The 21,398-nt window shown below is 36.1% G+C and overlaps 1 protein-coding gene across 1 annotated transcript; it reads right to left on the bottom strand.

Annotated features, from left to right (window-relative positions):
* Nucleotides 1-18,115: 18,115 nt before the first annotated feature.
* On the bottom strand, nt 18,116-21,188 carry LOC147536904 (serine/threonine-protein kinase-like protein CCR1). Its single transcript, XM_086643457.1, has one exon. The coding sequence runs from the start codon at nt 20,807-20,809 to the stop codon at nt 18,509-18,511; it is 2,301 nt and encodes a 766-aa protein (XP_086499583.1). The 5' UTR covers nt 20,810-21,188; the 3' UTR covers nt 18,116-18,508.
* Between the last annotated feature and the right edge of the window lie 210 nt (nt 21,189-21,398).

Genomic DNA, 21,398 nt, shown 5'->3' with positions numbered 1-21,398 from the left:
AATTCGGATTGTTTCATATGAAGTGCTTCAAATTCACCCCTAAGGGTTTGAAGACGAATCTTCTTCACCTTATCCACACCTTTGTGAGAATTTTGAAGAATCTCCCACGCTTCTTTTGAGGTGCTTGCATTTGCAACTTTCTCGAACATCATATCATCCAAACATTGATGTATGAGAGTGAGTGCTTGTTGGTCCTTCTTCCTTATCTTTAACAAGGCCTCATTTTGATTAGGATTCAGAGTATCTTCATTCTTAGGCTCAACATAGCCTTTGTCTACAATTTCCCAAGCATCTTGTGATCCGAGCAAAGCCTTCATACGAATTGCCCAATTGTCAAAATTCTCCTTACCAAGATGAGGAAATTGAAATGAAAACATACTACTACCATTTGCCATTCCTCTCAGAATCTTATGGCTCTAGATACCACTTTGTTAGAATTATTTGAAGACACTCAGAAATACTTTCTTGATCCCTTGAGTATATTAGATAAATCACACTTGTTTTGGATGCTTACAAATGAGAATTACATAGGTATTTATAATCTAAAATATGACTATCTAAATTACTTAATGCATGAATACTTCAAACCTAAATACATGTACTAGATAATGCATGAATTCCAAAATACATGAATTCCAAAATGCATGAATATAATTAAAGCCATGAACCACACATATTCATGTACCAATGATCAAGTTTATTATTTCTAACATTTTCTACCGTGAAAACAATAATGGTCTAATCACCATTAGTAAAAAAAATAGTTTGATGACTATGGTTAAAAGGCATAGTTTGAGTACTATGCACTGAATATGCAGATAACTCGATGTATATTGCTATATATAGCAAGCTTTGAGGTCGAACTCTGTGTACTGTAGAGAGAGAAAGAGTGAACTCTAGAGAGAGAAAAAGTGAATTCTAGAGAGAAAGAGAAGTTTTAGTAGTATATCCTGCTAATTATGATTTGAAGGTGGTGTAATTGATGAGATTAGAGAGAGATCACCAAATTTTCAAGTTTCAATATACCAGAGAAACATTATTTCTTTCATTTCATGTTTGTGGATGATTTCTTTGCTTTCAAAAATTGAAAAATCGCAAATCAAGGTCTAAATTAACTGTTATCAACTTACTGGAAGTTTACAGGAAAATCCAATAATTTTCAGAGATGGTCAATTTTCTTCCACAATGAGGAAACAACTATGCTAGCGGGTAAAACAACCCCATTCCAAGGGGTGATAGAAATGGCCACGAAGGGGAAACACTGGACCATTGTAGTTTGATTGGATTCTTGAATCATTTTCATTTAATCTACTTATTGAGGAGTTTCAGAATAAAATGTCGGGTTGTAAACGATATTTCATTTTTGATGATGTCTAAAATGACTTCAGGTTTATCATTACGAAGATTCAACAAGCCAAACAGTGAATTACTTTTCCTGATTCTGAAACAGAATCTGCAAAAAACTCAGAAACCTCTCCGACGCTTAAGTCAGTAGTTTGTTTTTGCATCTTAAAGAATTGAATTTAAAGTTCGAGTTTAGAGATTGAACCTTGCCTAGTTGATTAGGGTGAACCTGTTGCACTATATAGGCTCGATCGATCGACTGTTGATGAGGGTTGAGACGATGCGGTTAGGATCCACCAGCTTAGATCACACCACAACAAAAAACGTTCCTCACAGTAAACCCTAAAGCCCAAAACAACATTACCTACCAAAATCTTGAAAAAAAAAACATTGTGACAGATGCAAATCATGCCAAGTTGTATAAATACCTCACCTTTAATGAATCGGTTAGTAACGTCTCTCCACGGTTTCCTTATACAGTTTTGGTTGGTAACTTTTCGATTTTGTTGCAACAGTTTGAGGAAAACAAAAGCTTTTCACTTGAAGTAATGGAAGATGACCGGGTTTTTATGGATGAAGGATTGGAACAAGCTAGTTGAGGTCAAGGATTTCTAGGGTTTTTAGAGATGGTGTGGTTCGGTTTCCAGAAAGAGAAAGTGAGATCTGAAATTTTGGTTATGTTTTGGTAATGTTTGGGTTTTGTATGTTAACAATGAATTTTGACGGTGTTGTACTCATTGTGGTCGTCCGACTCCTTCCGATTTCGGCGGGAAGTGGTGGAGCATTGGGTAGGAAGTGATTTTAGGTATATAAGGGTAGTTCGGTCCAAAATGAAAAAAGACTAAAATTCTTTTTTCTGGGAAGATATGACCTTATTTCCTTTTTGAATTTTGTTTTTGGACCTGAACTCCATGGACCCTTTCTAAAATATATTTCAAAAATATCTTTTCTAAACTTATTAATGTAAATCATACCCTATTTATTATTTCCAAAATCTTTCCAAAGTCAATTCTAAATCATATCTTATTTACTGTATTATTCTCATAAAATCATTCCCAAATTTTTTTCCAAGAAAATCATTTCAAAATAAACTATAGATTTATGTTTTTTCTATTTATATTGTTATTTTAGATTTTTTTAATTTAAATAAAAAACGGACTGATTCGGTCGGCCAGGGCATAGCAACCCTGGTTGAGGCCCGACCTCGGACTATTCCCACCCGGGTTGGCTAGGTCTGGGCCGCAACCCGGACCAACCTGTTTTTTGACGGGTCGGGCTGGCCTAACCGAACCTTTTAAATACTACTAGATCTTCTTGCTGATTCTGTAGATGTTTACGGAAAGTTGCTTGCCGACATATTCTTGCGTCACATATAATTAGTTAGAATCTTAAATTTTGTTGACTTATCTGCCCGGACTTTGCATCACGTTAGGGCTTAGGTTGAGTAATATGGACTTCGATTTTGCTTCCCGTGCCTTGAGGCAAGACGAGCTTAAGGGTCGAGTTGATTTTCGCAGACCTCCCTTATTGCTTCAAGACCCATAGTTGAGCCGACCTAATCAGGTTTTAGAGCAAGAGTAGGCCTTAAGGCGCTTAAGAGACAATGTTGTACTACTAGTTCTAGGCTTAGGTGGCAAAGCTCCTTCGGATCCACCTCCCTGGTGACTTGGACACGATTGACCCGCTTGGTCCTTGATCTTTTCTTGACTTATTGACTAGGTCAACTTATGACCAATATTTGGATTATCACGAGTCCAACCATTCCGTAGTTGAAAGAAAAGAGACTAGGGAGTAGAAGAATTTATTGTCTTTTTCTTGTTCAAAATAAGTTATTTCGATAATTAGCAAATTCAAGTTTGGTTCTGATTTGGGAAACATTTTTCACATCGTGCTTCCCAAATGAACCATATGATTTTGGCGTAAGTATCTGCCTTGTTTCTGTCGATATCCTTCCATTGTAAGATCCACTCGACAACTGAATTAATATTTTCCGTGCTGATATTAAAACAAAACCAGATTGATTTAGCATAATTGCAGTGTAAAAGAGCAATGTCTAGTGTTTCTGGGTTGCTAAAGTACGTGCAATTGTATTCACCGCCGATGTATTTTCCAATTTTGTTTTTAACAGGTAAACTGTTGGTACAACATTTTCATAGAAATAGTTTGATCCTGGGGTTCGTATTTAAGGTCCAGATGAAATACCAGTCTATTTGATTGCTCTGGTAAGCGTTCTGTGTTTCTCTAAGTTGATGATACATAGAACTGATGATATAGTTACCTGACTAGGTTAGTGGTCATCTAATCATGTCTGCTCCGTTGACCTGAAGGTTGATGCTTAAGATAGTATTACTAATATTAGGGCGAAGGAGGCATTAATAAGGGTCTGGTTCCAATCGTTGTTGTGCATAAGTCGGGCGACCCAGACTAAATTGACATTCCTAGTGTTGAAAATGGGAGGTGGGTGCTCAGGGATCCAATAGTTCTGCCAGATATTGATATGGTTTCCCTTGTGGACTTCCCAGAAGATCAAACTATGAATTTTGTCAGTGTGTTTACATATCGATTTCCATAGCCGAGAGTGGGCTTGCTTTGGCAGGCTCAGTTTAGGAGAGGATGGGTAGTATTTGGCTTTAAGCAATTGCGCCCAAGGGGTCTGGGGGTTCTTGCTCATTCGCCATGCTAGCTTGCAGAGGAAAGCTTGGTTATCAAGTTGGGGTAAGCGGAAGCCGAGACCTCCAAGCTTACGGAGGAGGCAGATGGCGGACCAGTTGATGGTGAGGATGGTTTTGGATTTTCTCCACCAAAAATACCGTTGAAGGGTCTCTATGCTCTTACATATGCCTTTAGAAGGGGAAAAGCATTGCATCTGGTATCAAGGAACGACTGCTGCAATTGTGGAGATTACAACTGAGCGCCCCGCTTGGAATATAAAGGAGGTTCTCCACTTAGAAAGTTTATTTCTGATTTGGTTGAGATAATTGGAGAATGCTTGCTTTTTCCCGTCACCGATGAAAAGGTTTGTGCCTAGGTACTTGTCAAGCGTGGAAGATTGTCGGACTTTGAGGTAGCGAATGATCATCCTTTTGAGTTTGGGATGAGAGTTTTTGGAGAAGAAGATGGTGGAATTGACATAGTTGATCATTTGCCCAAAGGCAGCACAGAAGCTGTTGAGAACCTGTTTAAGGTTATAGATATTATCCAGAGTGTTTTAGCCAAAAGATAATGCAATCATCTGCAAAAAAGAAGATGTTTGATGACCATATTAGAGTTCGGGTTCGAGAAACCAGTGAAGGGGTGTTGACCCGCATTGTTTTCCAAAAGCCGGCTAAGGCCTTCCATGACAAGGGTGAAAAGAAAAGGGGATAGAGAGTCACCTTGTCGGATACCTCGACTCACCTCAAAAGTGGGGCCCGACCTGCCATTAATACTTGAGAAGCGAAATAAAGATACGTTATTTTTCTTTCATAGTCTCTGTTTTACTTTATTCACCACCATATGCTTGCTTTATAATTTATCTCTGAAATGCTAGTGTTGCTTTATCTTTTGTTGACAAGCCTACTTCAACTATGATTTATGCCTTTTGATTCCTGAAACATGGCTGCTCCCTAAGTTCGCCATGTGTCTCTTGGAATTCGAAGGTCTTGAGAGTCACCGTTCGACTTCTTCGGGATGAGACATTTTCCTGCTCTGATAATCTCGATTTCATAATGAGTTCTTTATAACCACGCATCTTGTCATGTGGCCTATTTTTAAATCCCGCTTATACTTTTAAGATATCTTCTCATAATTACTACGGATCTTTTTCTTTATATATTTCAAAATTTTCTTTCATTTAGCGGTAAATTTTCCAATATCTATTTGATGATTAAAAGAGACCAAATATGGAATACTTAAACAAAATCCATTCATTGGAAATTTGCTGAATCCTAGAGAGAGTTCCCTAGGATTTGGTTGGATCTTCTAAACCTAGAGGATTTCAACGTTTTACGATTTCTCCTAAAGCGGGTGTCAGTAAAATATTGTTATCTCCTAAAGTTAGGGATCTACCCTTTTTATACCTATATCCTATCTTCTATTTCTCTTCATAACATTTGCCCTAAAATATGTGCATAAATACTCGTTAAGAAGTTCCAAACTAGACCAGTCACTCCCTCCCTCTCTGTCTCTCTCCCTCCCTCCCTCTGTCTCTCTCCCCTTCACAGTAAAGTTGATGATCTCTGAGCTACTGCGGTTTACTTATTGCCTTTAACTACTATTAGCCCTAATCAGTTTGTTTTAGTTCTACTATATTTTTTCTTTATTATTTTAAAAATTTAATGGTTATGAAATAACTAGAAGAAGATAAATGATTCAAGAGCCAGGAGAACCATTACAAAATCAATTTCTATTTTAGGAGATTACAAAAAAAAATTGTGGATTCATGTTTTCCTTTCATTTTTTTCTCTTATGATAGAGAAGAAATTTTTTTTTTCTCTCATCTGTTTTTAAATTTATCATATGATAATGTAAAAGTTAATTTACCTTATCGTTTGTTGAAATTTTCAAGTTAAAAACAAAGTCTAGTTTGAAGACATACTAAGATTCCATAAACGATTTACCATAATATTTATTAATCCTTAAAGTGGGGGAACACGATTTCCAGAAGATTCCATTGGTATTTGATGATTAGGGTTATCAGTCACTATCAACTAGTTTCATGAATTCATTCACGATCATATCACCTACTAGTTCAAACAACTCTAGACCATCAAGAAGAGGAGCAGATTCCCCATCAAAATCGCCATTAAGAGGAAAAATATTTTTAAGGAAATCTACTGGCAATTCATTAGTGGTATGAGAGTTCTCTTTAACTAGTTCCCTTATATCATCTATAATTAAATGACATAAGGGAACTAGTTGAAGCCAACTTCGATACCACTAATGAAATGCGAGTGGATTTCTTTGAATATATTGTTACCTGTTAGTGGTGATTTTAATGGAGAATCTACAGAAACTCCTATTCTTGATGGTCTACTTATGTTTGAACTGGCAGGTGATATAATCGTGATTGGGGGGGAGGACGGTGTAAGTTTTGAAGAATTCATGGAACTTGTATCAACTTCAACCTTGTTCCTTATGATCACTTATGGTTCAATAAGATGATGAGAAATATTGAGACACCTGTATAACATGTGAAGGATCGAGAGACGAGATCCGTCCATCTAGAAAAGTCTAAAGATATTTGAAGATATTCAAAGATATGTGAAGATCCAGAAGATTGAGTTCCATATATCTAAGATATTTCTTGTTATTATCGAATATTATTATTAGATACATAGTATCTTGTTTCCTAAATTAACTAGTAATATATAGAAACTAAGAAATCCTAATACACTCTATAAAAATGAGTTTTGTCTTATAGTTTTATTCAGATATGTCTGACCAATGTAACGAATCAACCCATAATTATGGTGATTGTAATAAATCCATTATTGATTTGTCCGTGGTGTAAGTTTTGAAGAATTCATGAAACTTGTATCAACTTCAACCTTGTTCCTCATGATCACTTATGGTTCAATAAGATGATGAGAAATATTGAGACGCCTGTGTAACATGTGAAGGATCGAGAGACGAGATCCGTCCATCAAGAAAAAAGTAAAGATATTTGAAGATATTCAAAGATATGTGAAGATCCAGAAGATTGAGTTCCATATATCTAAAATATTTCTTGTAATTATCTAATATTATTATTAGATACATATTATCTTGTTTCCAAAATTAAGATATGTCTGACTAACGTAACGAATCAAACCCATAATTATGGTGATCGTAATAAATCCATTATTGATTTGTTTGTGGATGTATGTAGAGATTATGGAGGAGGATGTTCGATTGGACCATGTTAGTTATCGTGTCGACTACTTCAATATATCTTTCTGATTATCACATACTCATGAGGTTAACTAGAAACAACAGAAGAGTTTTCAAATTACATAGACTAGAGGAAAGGAACCAGAAATATTAATAAATAAATTTCTTTTGTTATCTCATAATTGTTTAGTTATTGTTATAACATGGTTAGGATTTTGGTTTCAGTCATTTCTTGATATGATGATATTTCTTTTTTTTGCATTCGACTCCAATAGTCATTACATCATAAATATAACTTGGAATACATCATTACGTTAATATAACTAGGTTTCTGCCGCGTCCTACGGACGCGACTGATCCTCTTGGCTACGTCAGTAAACAACATTTTATGATTTTCATCTGAAGAAGAAAGAAGATAAAGATAATGATTTAAAATAATTTATGGGAAAGAAGAAGATAAAGATAAGGGAGAGTGGGAAGTTACGAAAGGTAGAGAAAAAAGAGAGAGGGTAAGAGAGAAATCGTGAGATGTCGGGAGATATTATAGGGAGATTTTTAACTGATTTAATTGTTGACACTAATACCCCTCTATTTTGCGAGGATTTACACGAAAATGATTTTATATCATCCATTCGATGTATTCTCTATCAAGCTCCCAAAAAAAATGGACGGTCAGACTTACCCAAAATAACCGACTGACCCGTTTTTATATATTAGATGGCTGACTCCATAATAACCTTTGGGAAGAGTTAGTTATGTACACTAACATTAGTTTGTGTTCATAAGGTGTGAGGGCGATGGCACAAATTTGAGGCTTTGACCGGAAAAACACTAGAGTTAATTCCTATATGGCCCCCTACTTTGTGACCAGCTTCCTTTATGGCCCCATTTTTTTCGTAAATTCAAATATGACCCCCTATTTTCAAGTAAATGTCATTACTACCCTTCTTAATTTTAAATTTAAAACATTTAAAAAACATTATTTCCACCTCACCCCTCTCTCTCTCTCCACCTCATCTCTCTCTACAACTCACCCATCTCTCTCTCTCTCCAATTCACCTCTCTATCTTTCCAACTCACCTCTCTCTCTTCCAAGTCACCTCTCTCTCTTCCAACTCACCTCTCTCTCTCTCTCTCCAACTCACCTTCATCTTCCCCGATTAAGATCGCCGGCCGGAAAATTTTCCGGCCGGCGACCTCCAAAAAAAAAAAAAAAAATATTTTCCTCTCATCTCTCTCTCTCTCCAGCACCACAACCACCATAAAGAAAAGATTGGACTAATTTGATTTATTTTAGGGTTTTTTGTGCTGTAAGAAAAGAAAATTTTACCTGTTCACTGTGACCTTGAGGGAAGTAGACGACCAGGCTTCCAACCGGCGGCAAGTTGACAAGCGGTTCTGCACAAGCGTGCCATAGCTCAGAGTTGATTTTCTTTCTCTCTCCTGCAATAAAATCACAAAAAGTTTTATCATCTTTCGATTTGTTATCAGACAACAATTTCGCCAAAGATTAATAATCTGAGTATAATGATTGATGAAGAAGAAAATACAGAAATAAAAATCAAAATTACCTTCACAAGGATTAGATGTCCCAGATGCAATTCCACCGTTCGCCGGAGCCTTCATTTTAGGATTCCGGCAACTTTTTGGGGACGGAAGACCGGGAAATGATGTATGAAGATTTACCAGATCATTTTACCAGTAAAGTTCAGCTGGATCTCTGTTTTATGCCGCTGTTTCCTCAACTTCTTCTCAGAAGTTGTTCTCTTTTTTGCCTACCGTAGCTCGCTTAGCTGAAACTCAACCTCCGGTGATAAACAAATAACTTCCTCTGTTAGATTTTCCGGCGATGAACCTTAAGAAACAGATTGAACAAACTTGGATCTCTGTTTGATACCGTGATTTTCTAAAGCTCAAACCAATAGATAAAATGAAGTCGATTTCAAGCTCAGATTTTCTACTGAAATCACCTCAGCTATAGTCAACTTCAAAAAACCTGCTACTACTGAATCTTGATTTACTGTTTTTCATTCATTTGGCTAAATTTCCTCTGCTCGGGAACTCACGAGCAGACCTTGAAAGATCTGCTCGTGAACAGACCAGATCGGTCTGTTCACGAACAGACCTTTCAAGGTCTGCCTGAACAGACCAGATCTGGTCTGTTCACGGCTCCGGCGAAGGGAAATCCCCTTCGCCGGAGTTTTTAGAGAGAGAGAGAGATGAGAGGAAATTTTTTTTTTTTTTTTGGAGGTCGCCGGCCGGAAAATTTTCCGGCCGGCGACCTTAATCGGGGAAGATGAAGGTGAGTTGGAGAGAGGTGAGTTGGAAGAGAGAGAGGTGAGTTGGAAAGATAGAGAGGTGAATTGGAGAGAGAGAGATAGGTGAGTTGTAGAGAGAGATGAGGTGGAGAGAGAGAGGGGTGAGGTGGAAATAATGTTTTTTAAATGTTTTAAATTTAAAATTAAGAAGGGTAGTAATGACATTTACTTGAAAATAGGGGGTCATATTTGAATTTACGAAAAAAAGGGGGTCATAAAGGAAGCTGGTCACAAAGTAGGGGGCCATATAGGAATTAACTCAAAACACTAATTAACCAAACTTTGAAATGAAGAAAGACATAATTATAATTGTTATATCTAAAAACTCGATATTAAGTTTAGAAGGATTGGGCCAACAACCCAAAATGGACCGTGAAATGTGAGCCCAGTCCACGGATGTCAAAAAATTAACGGCAGGTCCACGGCGTCAGAGTGGAAGAGGATATTGCGGAAACAATCTTCAAATTTTCAAAAATTACGGTTACTGACATTGAAAAAGACCCAGGAAATCAGAAAATTTTTGAAAAAAAAAAATCTGACGCACCTCTCATCAGATCTTGTACTTCGCACGAATTCACGGAATTGTCATTGCAAAATTTACCAACTTGTCATTTACAAACTTTCTCTCTCTACTCTTTTACTTTCTCTCTCTAATTTTCTTTTAAGATTTTTCTTTTTCCAGATTTACACTTTCCTCATTTTATGTAGTTTTCCATTGATTTATCTCTTTATATATATATATATTTTTTCCTTTTTAAGCATATTTTCTCTCTTCAATCTTGACATATTCTCTTTCATTTTTTCAGATTTTTTTTAATTTCTTATTTTCTCCCACACAGATTTCTCTCTCCAATCTTAACTAGTTATATATGTATATATATATATATTTTAAAACATATTTTCCCTCTCCAATCTTAACTACTTTTCTCTCTTTAATCTTAACTACTTTCCTTCTCTCAAACTTTCTCTCCTAATATAATGGCAGATTTTTCCCAAAGATCTTGTAATGTAAGTATAATTATGTCCTTTTTTCAAACATTTTCTCCTTATATAATGGACAATTATAGAATATTTCCTTCCATAACGTAAATTATTCTCAATTAAAATTTATAAGACATATTTGTATATACAATACATTTTTTTATGTACTGGGCATTTTGTTATGTACTAGACACTTTTTGAAGAAGATAAAATAGAAAATTTTGTTATGTGCAATACATAATAAAATTTCCTATACATTCCTTCCAAAATACATACTAATTCACTGAAAAATCATATGACATTTATTTACGTACTACAAATTTTGTATGTACTGGGAATTTTGTTATGTAAAGGACACTTTTTGAAAAGAAAGTATAGGAAATTTTGTATTGTACAGTTGATAATAAAATTTCCTATACATTTCTTTCAAAACATAAACTAATTCACTGAAAATTCATAGGGCATTTTATTATGTACTGGACATTTGTTTTATGTACCAGACATTTTGTTTTGTACTGGACAATTTTTGGAAATAAAGTATAGGAAATTTTGTTATGTACAATACATAATCCAATGTCCAGTAATGTACATTATGCTTCAAGAAAAAATTCGTTCACAAATTTAGGGAAACTAAATATGATAAAATAAATTCAAAAATATTCATACAACATAGTGAAATAGATCTGATTTCATTCACATCTTACAAACAGCTTACAAATAAACCGAAGTTTAATCATAAAAAGTTGACCAAACAAAGATATTCGATTTAACTTTTAAAAAACTCTATATCTTGATTTTAGGATTTTAAGATCCATTAATCCCAAAAAAAACAAAGATTTTATCTCTTAATAAGAACCTAACCGTACGAAACTGATCATAAATCATCAACGATCCTTTATCTTCTGAACCATATGAAGTCGATCTTTTGATCTTGTTTTAGAGAGAAAAAGAAACCCAAAATATCGATTCTGAAAATGAAACATCGAAGGAAACCATTCACCTGGAAAAAGAAGAACATAAAAGTTTTATATTTATAAGATATTTGGATATATAAATAAGAAGGAAGAAGGAACAGAAACAAAATAATGGACGGGATCCCCAAATTTCGGCCAAAATTTTAGAAAAAATTGCGCCATAGAACAAAAATATTTGAGAGGAAAAAAATGAAGAAGATAAGATTTCAATTTTTTATAGAGAGAAAGTGAAGGAAAATATCCCAAATTTTTTTGAATTTTTGATCTGAATTTTTTAGAGAGGGAAAGAGGGAGAAAATTTTATTCTTGCTATCCCGCGTCAGCCATGTCAGAAAAACATCGGAATGTCCCGTCCAAGGGCAAGAGGGGAATAAATATAGAAAAAATCAGAAAAGGTAACCCTTCCCCTGACATTTGGACCTGACATGTATCTTTTGGCAAAAATAGACTGCGCTCTCATTTACCCTCCATTATTTGCAGTGGCGGACCCAGAAAGTTCTCTTTGTGGGGCACATTTGATTATATTAAATAGTAAAAAAAAAAAAATACCATCACCAATGATAAATTGGCAAGCATCATTAAGAATCTCTACCGAAATTAGTTATAAGTAAATTACTAAAAAAAATTCAGTTAATGATTCATATATGTCATAAGATTGCTCTCAACTAATTAGGCTACGAAATATAAATAAATAATTAGTGTAGTTAAATTATATAAAAACAGATGTGTACGACCTCTTGTCTTAATTTTTTTTTCACAAATCCATCTATAAAGAAATTAAGGAATGAGTGGAAGAGGGATAAGAGTGAATTTAAAAAGAATATTGTAAGAAAATATATTTAAAATTAAAAGATGGAGAGGGCATATGAGTTATATGAGGATACAAACAACGCTACTAGAGGAGTTATTTACAAAAGAATATTAAAAAAAAGAAAATTTGATTAGAACATAGGAGTTAAAAAGTGTCAAATGATAAACACAAGAAAAAGTAGGAGCAAAAACAAATTAGTAATTTTAAAAGGGTTGCTCAGTGTTATTGGCGCCCCCATTTCTTCATGCTCGTCCCTCTAATAATTGCCTCTTAGATGGATGACAATACCGCTCAAACATGTGACCTACCACGCAGTAAACTTAACACGACTCCAGTGAGCCACACTTGTTACTGATTACTTGGTGCTATTATATATATATTTAGTAATAACACTCGGATAATCTGGGGTTATAGGACTTTTTGGCTCGGGCACGTGACCCCATAGGCCCCAACGTGGGTCCGCTCCTGTTTTTTTGGACCCCTAACTCCTTTTTCCCTAAGTTTAAGGGAAGAATAAATTATTATTACTCAAAACATAAAATTGTCAAATAAAATTTAAAAAGTATGATAAGAAAAACAAAAATAAGGAATATATCTAAATTAAGGCTGAAATTAGAATTCAATATTAAAATTTAATACTAAAATAAAAAATTAAAAGGAAGTTTTATAGGGCCTCCCCAATTTTGTTAAAAGACCTCCCCATGAACCATTTCACTTGGTAAATAATCATTGAGGGAAGCCTTTTAACAAAAATGAGAGGGCGTTATAAAATCTCACAAAATTAAAATACTTTAAATCCAATTATTTAAGATTTTCCTCTTGTTGATTATTGTTTTTTGAAGTAAAGGAATGTTATTCAATCTATCCTATGAACGTGTGCTTTAACATTGGACACCTCTGTTGTTTCCACTTGTAAATTTAGGCAAGCATTTGAGGTCATTATCTTGGTTTATGAAACCAAACTGGAAAAGTCTTCTTTCTAAATTTACTATTTGATTGCCTTAAAGTTTTAAAGCCAGATACTCTTTGAAACAAGTGATGTCTGCCGAGCTTGATTATAGTGCTATGGTGGTGCTTGTTGTTATTTCAGAAGCCTCTAACAGAAGTTGATGCACATAATCTGTGGCAATCTTATGCTAAAGTGAAGATCATGATCAACATGGATCAACTAGTCAGAATTCAAGAGGTTGCAGCAGGAGAGAATGAGAATCCGGTTGGGACTGAGAGGCAATATTGAGGGAAGCAAAATCTATTGCGAATGAGGAGGCAAGGGATAAAGGAAACTCAATCATGAATGAAAACAACTATAAATCGTTAGCGATAAATGTACTCGAGCGTACAAGGCCAAAAGAGAAAGGAACTAGGGAAGTACTAACGGAAACCCCGTTTCTGAGAAGTGCAAGTTTGTCTCTACGGTTGAGCTGGAAAACAAGTTCCTACATGGCGTCACAAGTATAGGCCACTAAAGTAAGATATGTTGGAATCAGAGCCGATTTTTACTCGACATGACTAGTCAAACTCAGAAATGAAATGCGTTGTTACGTTTGTCTCGTCGAGTTCTTAAATTTAGAGCCAAGAATCACTCGAATCCCGATTCCGGATGAATGAGAAATTCAAGTTTAAAGTTTGGACGAAGATCGGTTGAAACAAGGACTAAAACATCAAATTGGACAAGTCAATTTGGGGGTTGTTTGAGCGAAGCGATCACGTCCAGGTCTGGACGCTCACGTTCACTCCATGAGATCAAAGAGGATATGACAGTAGCGCGTGAAGATCTTCGGGATAGTTTCGGGCGACAACCTTAAGCGTTGGATCCGCGAGATCCAACGGCTCGTGTCCCACCCGTGTCGGGCAGCAAGTGGGTTACGCCTTATCTGTCATCTAACGGTCAGTTTCTCACCCATTGGGCACGAGTCGGTATAGATCGGATGGACGTCGCTCTCTCCGCGTTTTGAAAGACAGATATAATGGACCAGAGAGCAACCGACTAAATTTTAATTGAGAAATTCAGATTTAGTCTTCCACTTTGATAGTGGTGTCCCTTGAACCCAAAAGACACATGCACCTATTCGGTTCCTATATAAACAACCCAAGTTCATTCTATTAATCATCCAATTCATTATCTTCTCTTCTAAAATCAGCACTTTGGTGTGTCTGGAATATAATTTTAGAAATATTCTAGTATATCTAGAATTCTGAAGAAAGAAGTCTCCGAGTGAATTCCGTCTATTTTCTTCGTCTCTTCTCTCTTAGAATTAGTATTCTTGTGTGTCTGGAAAATAATTCTGATTTTAGAATTATTCTGGTGTGTTTGGAATTCCTAAGAAAAAGTGTCCGGGTGAAGTTATAATATTCAAGTTTCTAGAAGATCTAATCGCTTCAGTCTAAGAGTTCATATTATTTACGAAGGTTCATCCGCTTTTAGAATATAGAATTACCATCTTAAAATTCTGAAAGGATAGTCGTTGTATCCCGAAGGCATACACCCTAACATTTGGTATTGTTACGGGGGTGTAAAATATTTTAAGGAAAGAGAATTTATTCTCGCCTCGACTCCGTTAATTTTTGTCTAACTCAGTTAATCCGAAAGAAAGAATATTTATAAATCATTATTCGCTTAACGTCTATCTCTCTATAACTTAGAGAAAGAAAGTTCCCTACTTCAACCGAGACTCTGTCTTAATCAAGACAAGACAGAGACAAATTGATATCGAATGATAACCAGAGGAACAACAAGATATTCGTATACATATATCTATTTAAATTGTACCCCATGTTCATATGAGTAAGAGACATCATTTACATTTCTTTTGAATGATAAACGTGTTTCTCTCCACTTGTCATATCAATGTATGAGTGCGTACTCCTGTTAATAGTCATAATGGTTTTCCTTATAACGTTTTATTTGTCGATTATTTAGTTAGTTACTTCGGTAAACCCTCTCCGTCACAATTTACTTCTGTTTTTTAACAATTCTAAGGCCTGAGTTGAAAATCCGTTTTCTACTTCTTTCTAATGTCTTCAAATGGATGGTGGTACTTAAATTTTAAATTTACATTTTCGTTTGTTCTTCAAAATTGTGGCATTCAACATCAATTATCTTGCGGTACAATCCGGTTCAGAATGCTTGAGCCGAAAAAATGCACTAGAATACTGTGAGAATAGTCGCACATGAGAGAAGGGGCATCTAACAACCAAGAATATAATGTCTAGGTCCTCTCCACTCATTGCCAATTGGTTTTGAGTTGGATGATCACAAACTTAACATGGTATCAGAACTAGGGCCACACGTGATAGGCTTAAAATCTACACGTGTTCCACGTCACCCGAAAAAAAAAACATGTGATAGGTTAAAAAAACCCACACGTGAGGGTGTGAGAATAGTCCCACATGGGAGAAGGGGCATCTGAAAACCACTGAAACGGGTTAAATCTTTTTTCATAGTAAGTACTTCAACACTCTCCTATGTACTCTGTCTCCTTTGATAAGTCACCGTCTTACTCTTCATTACATACTTTTGGGTACTTATGCTTTCCATATTTGGGCCCTTATGCTTCTAAAAAATTGTATCGTCGTAGCTTTCCTTGTGTTTTTTTGTTACAACGTTTATTATTAAGAATTGAAGTGCCTTGAAAAATCTTCGAATTGCATCTTTATTTTCGTCATGTCATCTTCGATGAATCTATTTTTCCCTTAAAGGACAGTGATGTATCTTCTACTTAGAATGGCTCTCTTAGCTTTATTCAGTTGGTTTCTCCCTCTCCTTTGTCGTCTGCTTCCCCTCCTTCGGTGGTGTCTACTTCTTCCTCAGTCACGGCTTTACTGTCGGTCCTGCTGGACTCCATGTCTGTGGGTCAGCAGCCCCCATCCATACGGGTTCAGTAGACTTCTTGCTCTTGGTCTCTGTTTTGTCGCAGGATGTCTAGCCTTCTCTGTATTCGATCAAACCTCCACATGTTTCTACTCCTATAACTCTTGCTTTCGCTCCTCGTTTAGCACTAATTGGTTCTTCGTCAACATTGGGTTCCGGGACTGTGTCTTGCTCTGGCTCAATAAGTGCGTCTCTGACTAAGTCAACAATGGTTTGTCAGAGTGTGAACCCCAAGGGTTTCGGTCTTTGGCTGAGGTATGGAGCGCATCGTTCGTGTGTCGCCTCCTAATGATGAGGCATTACAAATATTGTCTTGTTATGCTTGAACTCTGGGCTATAGGTGCACTCAGTGGCGAACCAGGAATTTTTCTAAGTGGGGGCACGTTTCAAATATAGTTAATAACAAAAAAAAATTAACCACGCGAATAATAATTTTTATTGATTATAAATCTCAAATAAATACGCATATATAATTGTCCTCGTCGAGTTTCCATCTTTTGAAACTAATGCATAACAACTTCACTATCAATAGTACCAAATACATTTTCAAATCGATAAAAAAACTGAAACACAATTGAAAGGGCGGGTGTTTGAAAACTTAAATTTTTGAATGTGGGCTTGGGAAACTAACAATTGAAAGGGCCGGAGTTTGAAAACTTGTAATGGACTTGAGTGTGGGTTCCCTAAGTGACAAACTATTATATGGGCATTCCTTTTATAACTCTCACCAATCTATATATAATGGAGTTCACATTTGGGCCGTGCCTGCCCCCATGGGCCCCTATGTGGGCTCGCCCCTGGGTGCACTACCAATAATCCCATTAGGTGTGCAAGTCTCAACGTTGGAATGAAACCTTGTAGGCTAAATGGCAGTGAGGACAATACCCAATGTTAATGTAATTGTAATTATTATATCGATTTGTATTTATTTTATTTTGTTTTCAGTGCCTATCCTGTTATTTTCCTAACTTCATCTTCCTCACTTTCTTCTTCGCATTCACCTCCATGGCTGAATCAACAGTACATCCCTCTTCTCCCACTGTCTTTTCTTCTCCTCCCACCTCCACCACAACCGTTGTTTCAACACTTCCCTCTCTTACCAACATAGCCAACCTGGTTTCTATCAGACTTGACAACACAAATTACCTTATCTAACGTGCCAACTTCTCCCAATCCTTCATTCTCAGGATCTTTCTAACTTTACACCCAATACCTGTCACTGCATGATAATGAGGACGACGGGTTGTGTGTCTTTTCAAAAACGAGACCTTTTAGTGTGGGCTTCGGTTGCCACAATTATTAACCTTTGGCCACATGACAGCACCTAACCAGACACTTTCGTACAAATCACAAGGAACTGGGTTGTCATAGACGGTATCATCTCTAATGGTATGGGTCGTCATAGACGGTATCATCACATGGAGGAGCATATCGAAATTGGTCTATAGGCGTGACGCCAATACCTTGGGTGTGCTATGCTTCCAAGAGAGAAATAAAGCCTCGTACCTTGGGCGGACTATGCATCTTTAGTAAGTAAAAGTAGTAACTGAAATAATTGACACAATTAGTACGACAACATAATATGTGTGAACGAAAATATCCCTTCCTTTTTTGGCTTCCTCGACTCGCCTTAACCAAAACCTCATTCTAGAAATACTAGTGGTGAGATATAGTTACATGTATGTGTTCGTACATTGACTTCTCTGCTTCAATGAACAACGAAAATCTGCAGCATATATAAAAATTTGAAGGATTATATATGCAAATTCAGGAATAATCTTAACCCCAAAATTCATAGCCAAAAACCAATTCTACTTTAAGAACACAAGTAGAAGCTACCCACCGTAAATCACTTCAACACTGCACAAACCTTTGTAGAACTCTCCTTTTATCACTTCTTATAATGATATTCATGTCGATCAACTGTTTTCGATGATTCAAATGGGATAATTTATGTCCTTGGATCTTTTCTGTTTACAACAATTTGTAAGTTTGTTTTATTCAATAAACATAAGCACCATTGTACAAGACTACAAGGAAGATCGTTTTCCAACATTTTGCATGGAACGAAAAATTCTAACAATATTATTACAATGTATTACATGTGCTTACAAGATAACAAAAGGCTACTCCTCTCTTTGGGTCCGAAGAAAGAAAGGAGAAAAAAAAATCAAGAATATAGCCGAAACAATTGCAATCTCATTCACTTAGTGAAGAAATGAATAATGAAATGAATGCCAATACAGTAGTACAATGTGTACTTACAAGAATATGCTCCACCAGAGTCCCTCTCCTTTAATCCCATTCCAGCTCTAATCAGTACCCCAAAGAAGAAACCAAATCAAGACCCATGTCCCAACTACGAACTCAAACCGTTTTTCACAATTTGCTCCAATGATGCTGCTATATCAGAAATGGCAGGACGATCACAAGGATCTTCTTTCAATGCGAGTTCAGCAATCTCTGCAAGTTTCAGCAAAGGTTCTACATTTCTTGGTAGAGCAACATTTCTATCAATAATGGCAGCCGCTTTACCTTTACTGATTAAGGGTATTGCCCAGTCAACAATATTTGGAGGCGTAAAATCGTTATCATAAGCTTTTCGTCCACTAAGAATCTCCAACAAAACTATGCCAAAGTTATACACATCACTTTCCAAATCTTCATTAAGGTCTTTGTTGTTTGTAGTAACTAGACCAATGTCAGCTACTCGAGCAACCCAATCAGAATCCAAAAGAATGTTGGAGGATTTAACATCTCGATGAACAATAGGAGGAAAACATTCTCTGTGAAGGTATTCGAGCCCTTTCGCCACCTGAAAGGAAACCCTTAATCTAAGGTTCCAATTCAAAGGAGAAAGCTCACCATGGAGATGATCATGAAGAGTTCCATGAGACATAAACTCATATACGAGTAATCTCTCACCCATTTCTACACAATAGCCTAACAAGTTTACAATATTGGGATGTCGTACATTGCATAAGATTTCCAATTCAACTTCAAAATCTCGAATATTAGTATGGATTATTGTAACAGCATTAGCCCTTTTGACAGCTACTTGTCTTCCATCTGGAAGAACGGCTTTATAAACAAACCCGTAACTCCCTCTTCCAAGCTCATTGAATTCCTTGAAGCCATTAGTGGCATCTTTTAGCTCTGATAAACGAAAAACTTGGGTAGCACCAACACTTGGAGATGTCGAAAGAGATTGTTGTGTTTCCTCAATAATGTCAGCTTTGACTTTCGGTTTACCAATACATGATTTAAACTGTTTCTTTCTTTGTTCTTCGCTTCTAAATGTAATCAATCGAGGAAGAATACACCAAGCGAGCACAATTAGTGCGAATCCTGAAACCGAAGACCCGACTATGATTACAAGCTTCTTAATTTGGTGTCGATCCTTCTGATCAGAACGAGAAGTAAATTTACAAATATCGGAACAAGAACTGTTTTGACATAGCGAACAAGCTGTGCAAACTCGATCTGCATTCTCAGTGCAAGCACTAGATGGAAAGAATCCCTCAGTACAGTTTGATCCACAGGGCAAGCAAATACCCAAACTTTTTCGATCACATAAACTCGTCAAATCAGGGACACTAAGAATACTAGCATTGAAAGAAAACTTATTTTGTCCACATGGATCTGATGTACATAAACCAGGACTACATAACTGTAATGGAGGACTATACCCATCTGGTAATGGCTCTTGAGAACCCCAACAATCAATTATAAGATCATCTTCTCTAACACCACAGGTAATGAAATCAGAAGCTGAAATAGCAAGAAAACCAGAACCTTTTGGAACAACAGATGAATTATGACTTCCCCAACACTCAATCCCATGATCATCCTCTCGGATCCCACAAAAATGGCGATCACCGGCCGTTAAATCTACGAATCGAGATCCACTAGGAGGAAGACTAAAAGTATTATTCTCTCCCCAACATTTAACCTCATTAGTGAACTCAAAAATCCCACAAATTGAGTCTCTACCAGAAGCTAAAGTTATAAAAGTATCAGATTCTGATGAAACATTTAATGATTCTGATTTAGGTCCCCAACAAGCAATACCCCCATCTGTAATTCCACCACAACTAAAACCCTCACCAGATACAATCTTACCCAAATCTAAATTATACAAAGATGGATCAAAAAATGTAGATTGATAACTAGACCTTGGATCCCCACCACCACCACCACCACCAATTCCCCAACAATCAACACTAGAAGAATTCAGATTTGAGAAATAAGATCCTTTAATAGCACAAACATGATCTTTACCAGCAGCAATATGAGAATAAGGAGTACTTTGAAAGATCATAGGAACAAGATCTTTACTTGAACTTAAAGAATTCCAACAGAATGGTTGTGAAGTATTTGATAAAAGTCCACACATAAAACCCTCACCTCCTGTTAGAGCTGCCATTGGAGGTAATGAGTTAAAAGAAGAAGAAGCTGAACTATTCTTCTCCCAACAAAATACTTCTTGTTTACCACTTGCATCAATGGAACAGAAAAACCCATTATCACCAAATGCACCTGCTATTGGACCCATTGATCCAAATCCAACTGTTCCAGTAATAAAACTTAGTAGAAGAAGAACAAGTGTTGTTAATGGTGGAAATCTAGAAAAACCTGAAAACCCCAATTGAAGTTCCATTTTTGTTTCTGTTTTATTTTTTGGGTAATGAGCAAAACAGATTTCTTCTTCTTCTTCAAATCATATTTCTTCTTCTTGTTTCTTCTTCTCTGGCTTGAGGCTTAGAGTCTGGAGTTGTGTTTTAGATTTAAAAATATGAATATTTTATAAAACCGTTTGTTTGTTAGCAAAACAATCGAGTCAGAGCTTACTACTGAAAACCAAGAAATAATTGAAAGGTTGGTCAAATGATATCTTATACTATCATATCATGAGAGTATATAAACTTATGCTTCCTGTCTTTCTCATCCCAAATTGCATGGTTATAAAAATTAATTATGATATTTTCTCGGAAAGGACTAACCTAATTATGCACAATGAGTTTGGAATATTTTATTGCAATATGATACGATATGTCAGACAGGAAAGAAGTAAAATGTTTTGAAACTCTTGAAGTTATATAGTGGAAAGTAACTCTTCAAGCGAGTTACAGATTTCATATTTTCTTTTGCTTTTAACGAATATGTGTTTTTGTTACTTACAAACTCAAAATATTTGTTAATAAACTTATTAATTACCGTAATGGGCACATAGTGCAGTTTTGTCTCCT

This window comes from Eschscholzia californica, unplaced genomic scaffold (assembly GCF_041429995.1).
Source record: "Eschscholzia californica isolate CP2 unplaced genomic scaffold, dmEscCali1.0.p SCAF_5, whole genome shotgun sequence".
NCBI lineage: Eukaryota > Viridiplantae > Streptophyta > Magnoliopsida > Ranunculales > Papaveraceae > Eschscholzia > Eschscholzia californica.
The sequence above is the reverse complement of the archived record's forward strand: the minus strand, read 5'-3'. Positions and strand labels throughout refer to the sequence as shown.

Excerpts from the sequence above, each read along its gene's own strand:
- LOC147536904 (XM_086643457.1), bottom strand. The coding sequence starts at position 20,809 with ATGGAACTTCAATTGGGGTTTTCAGGTTTTTCTAGATTTCCACCATTA.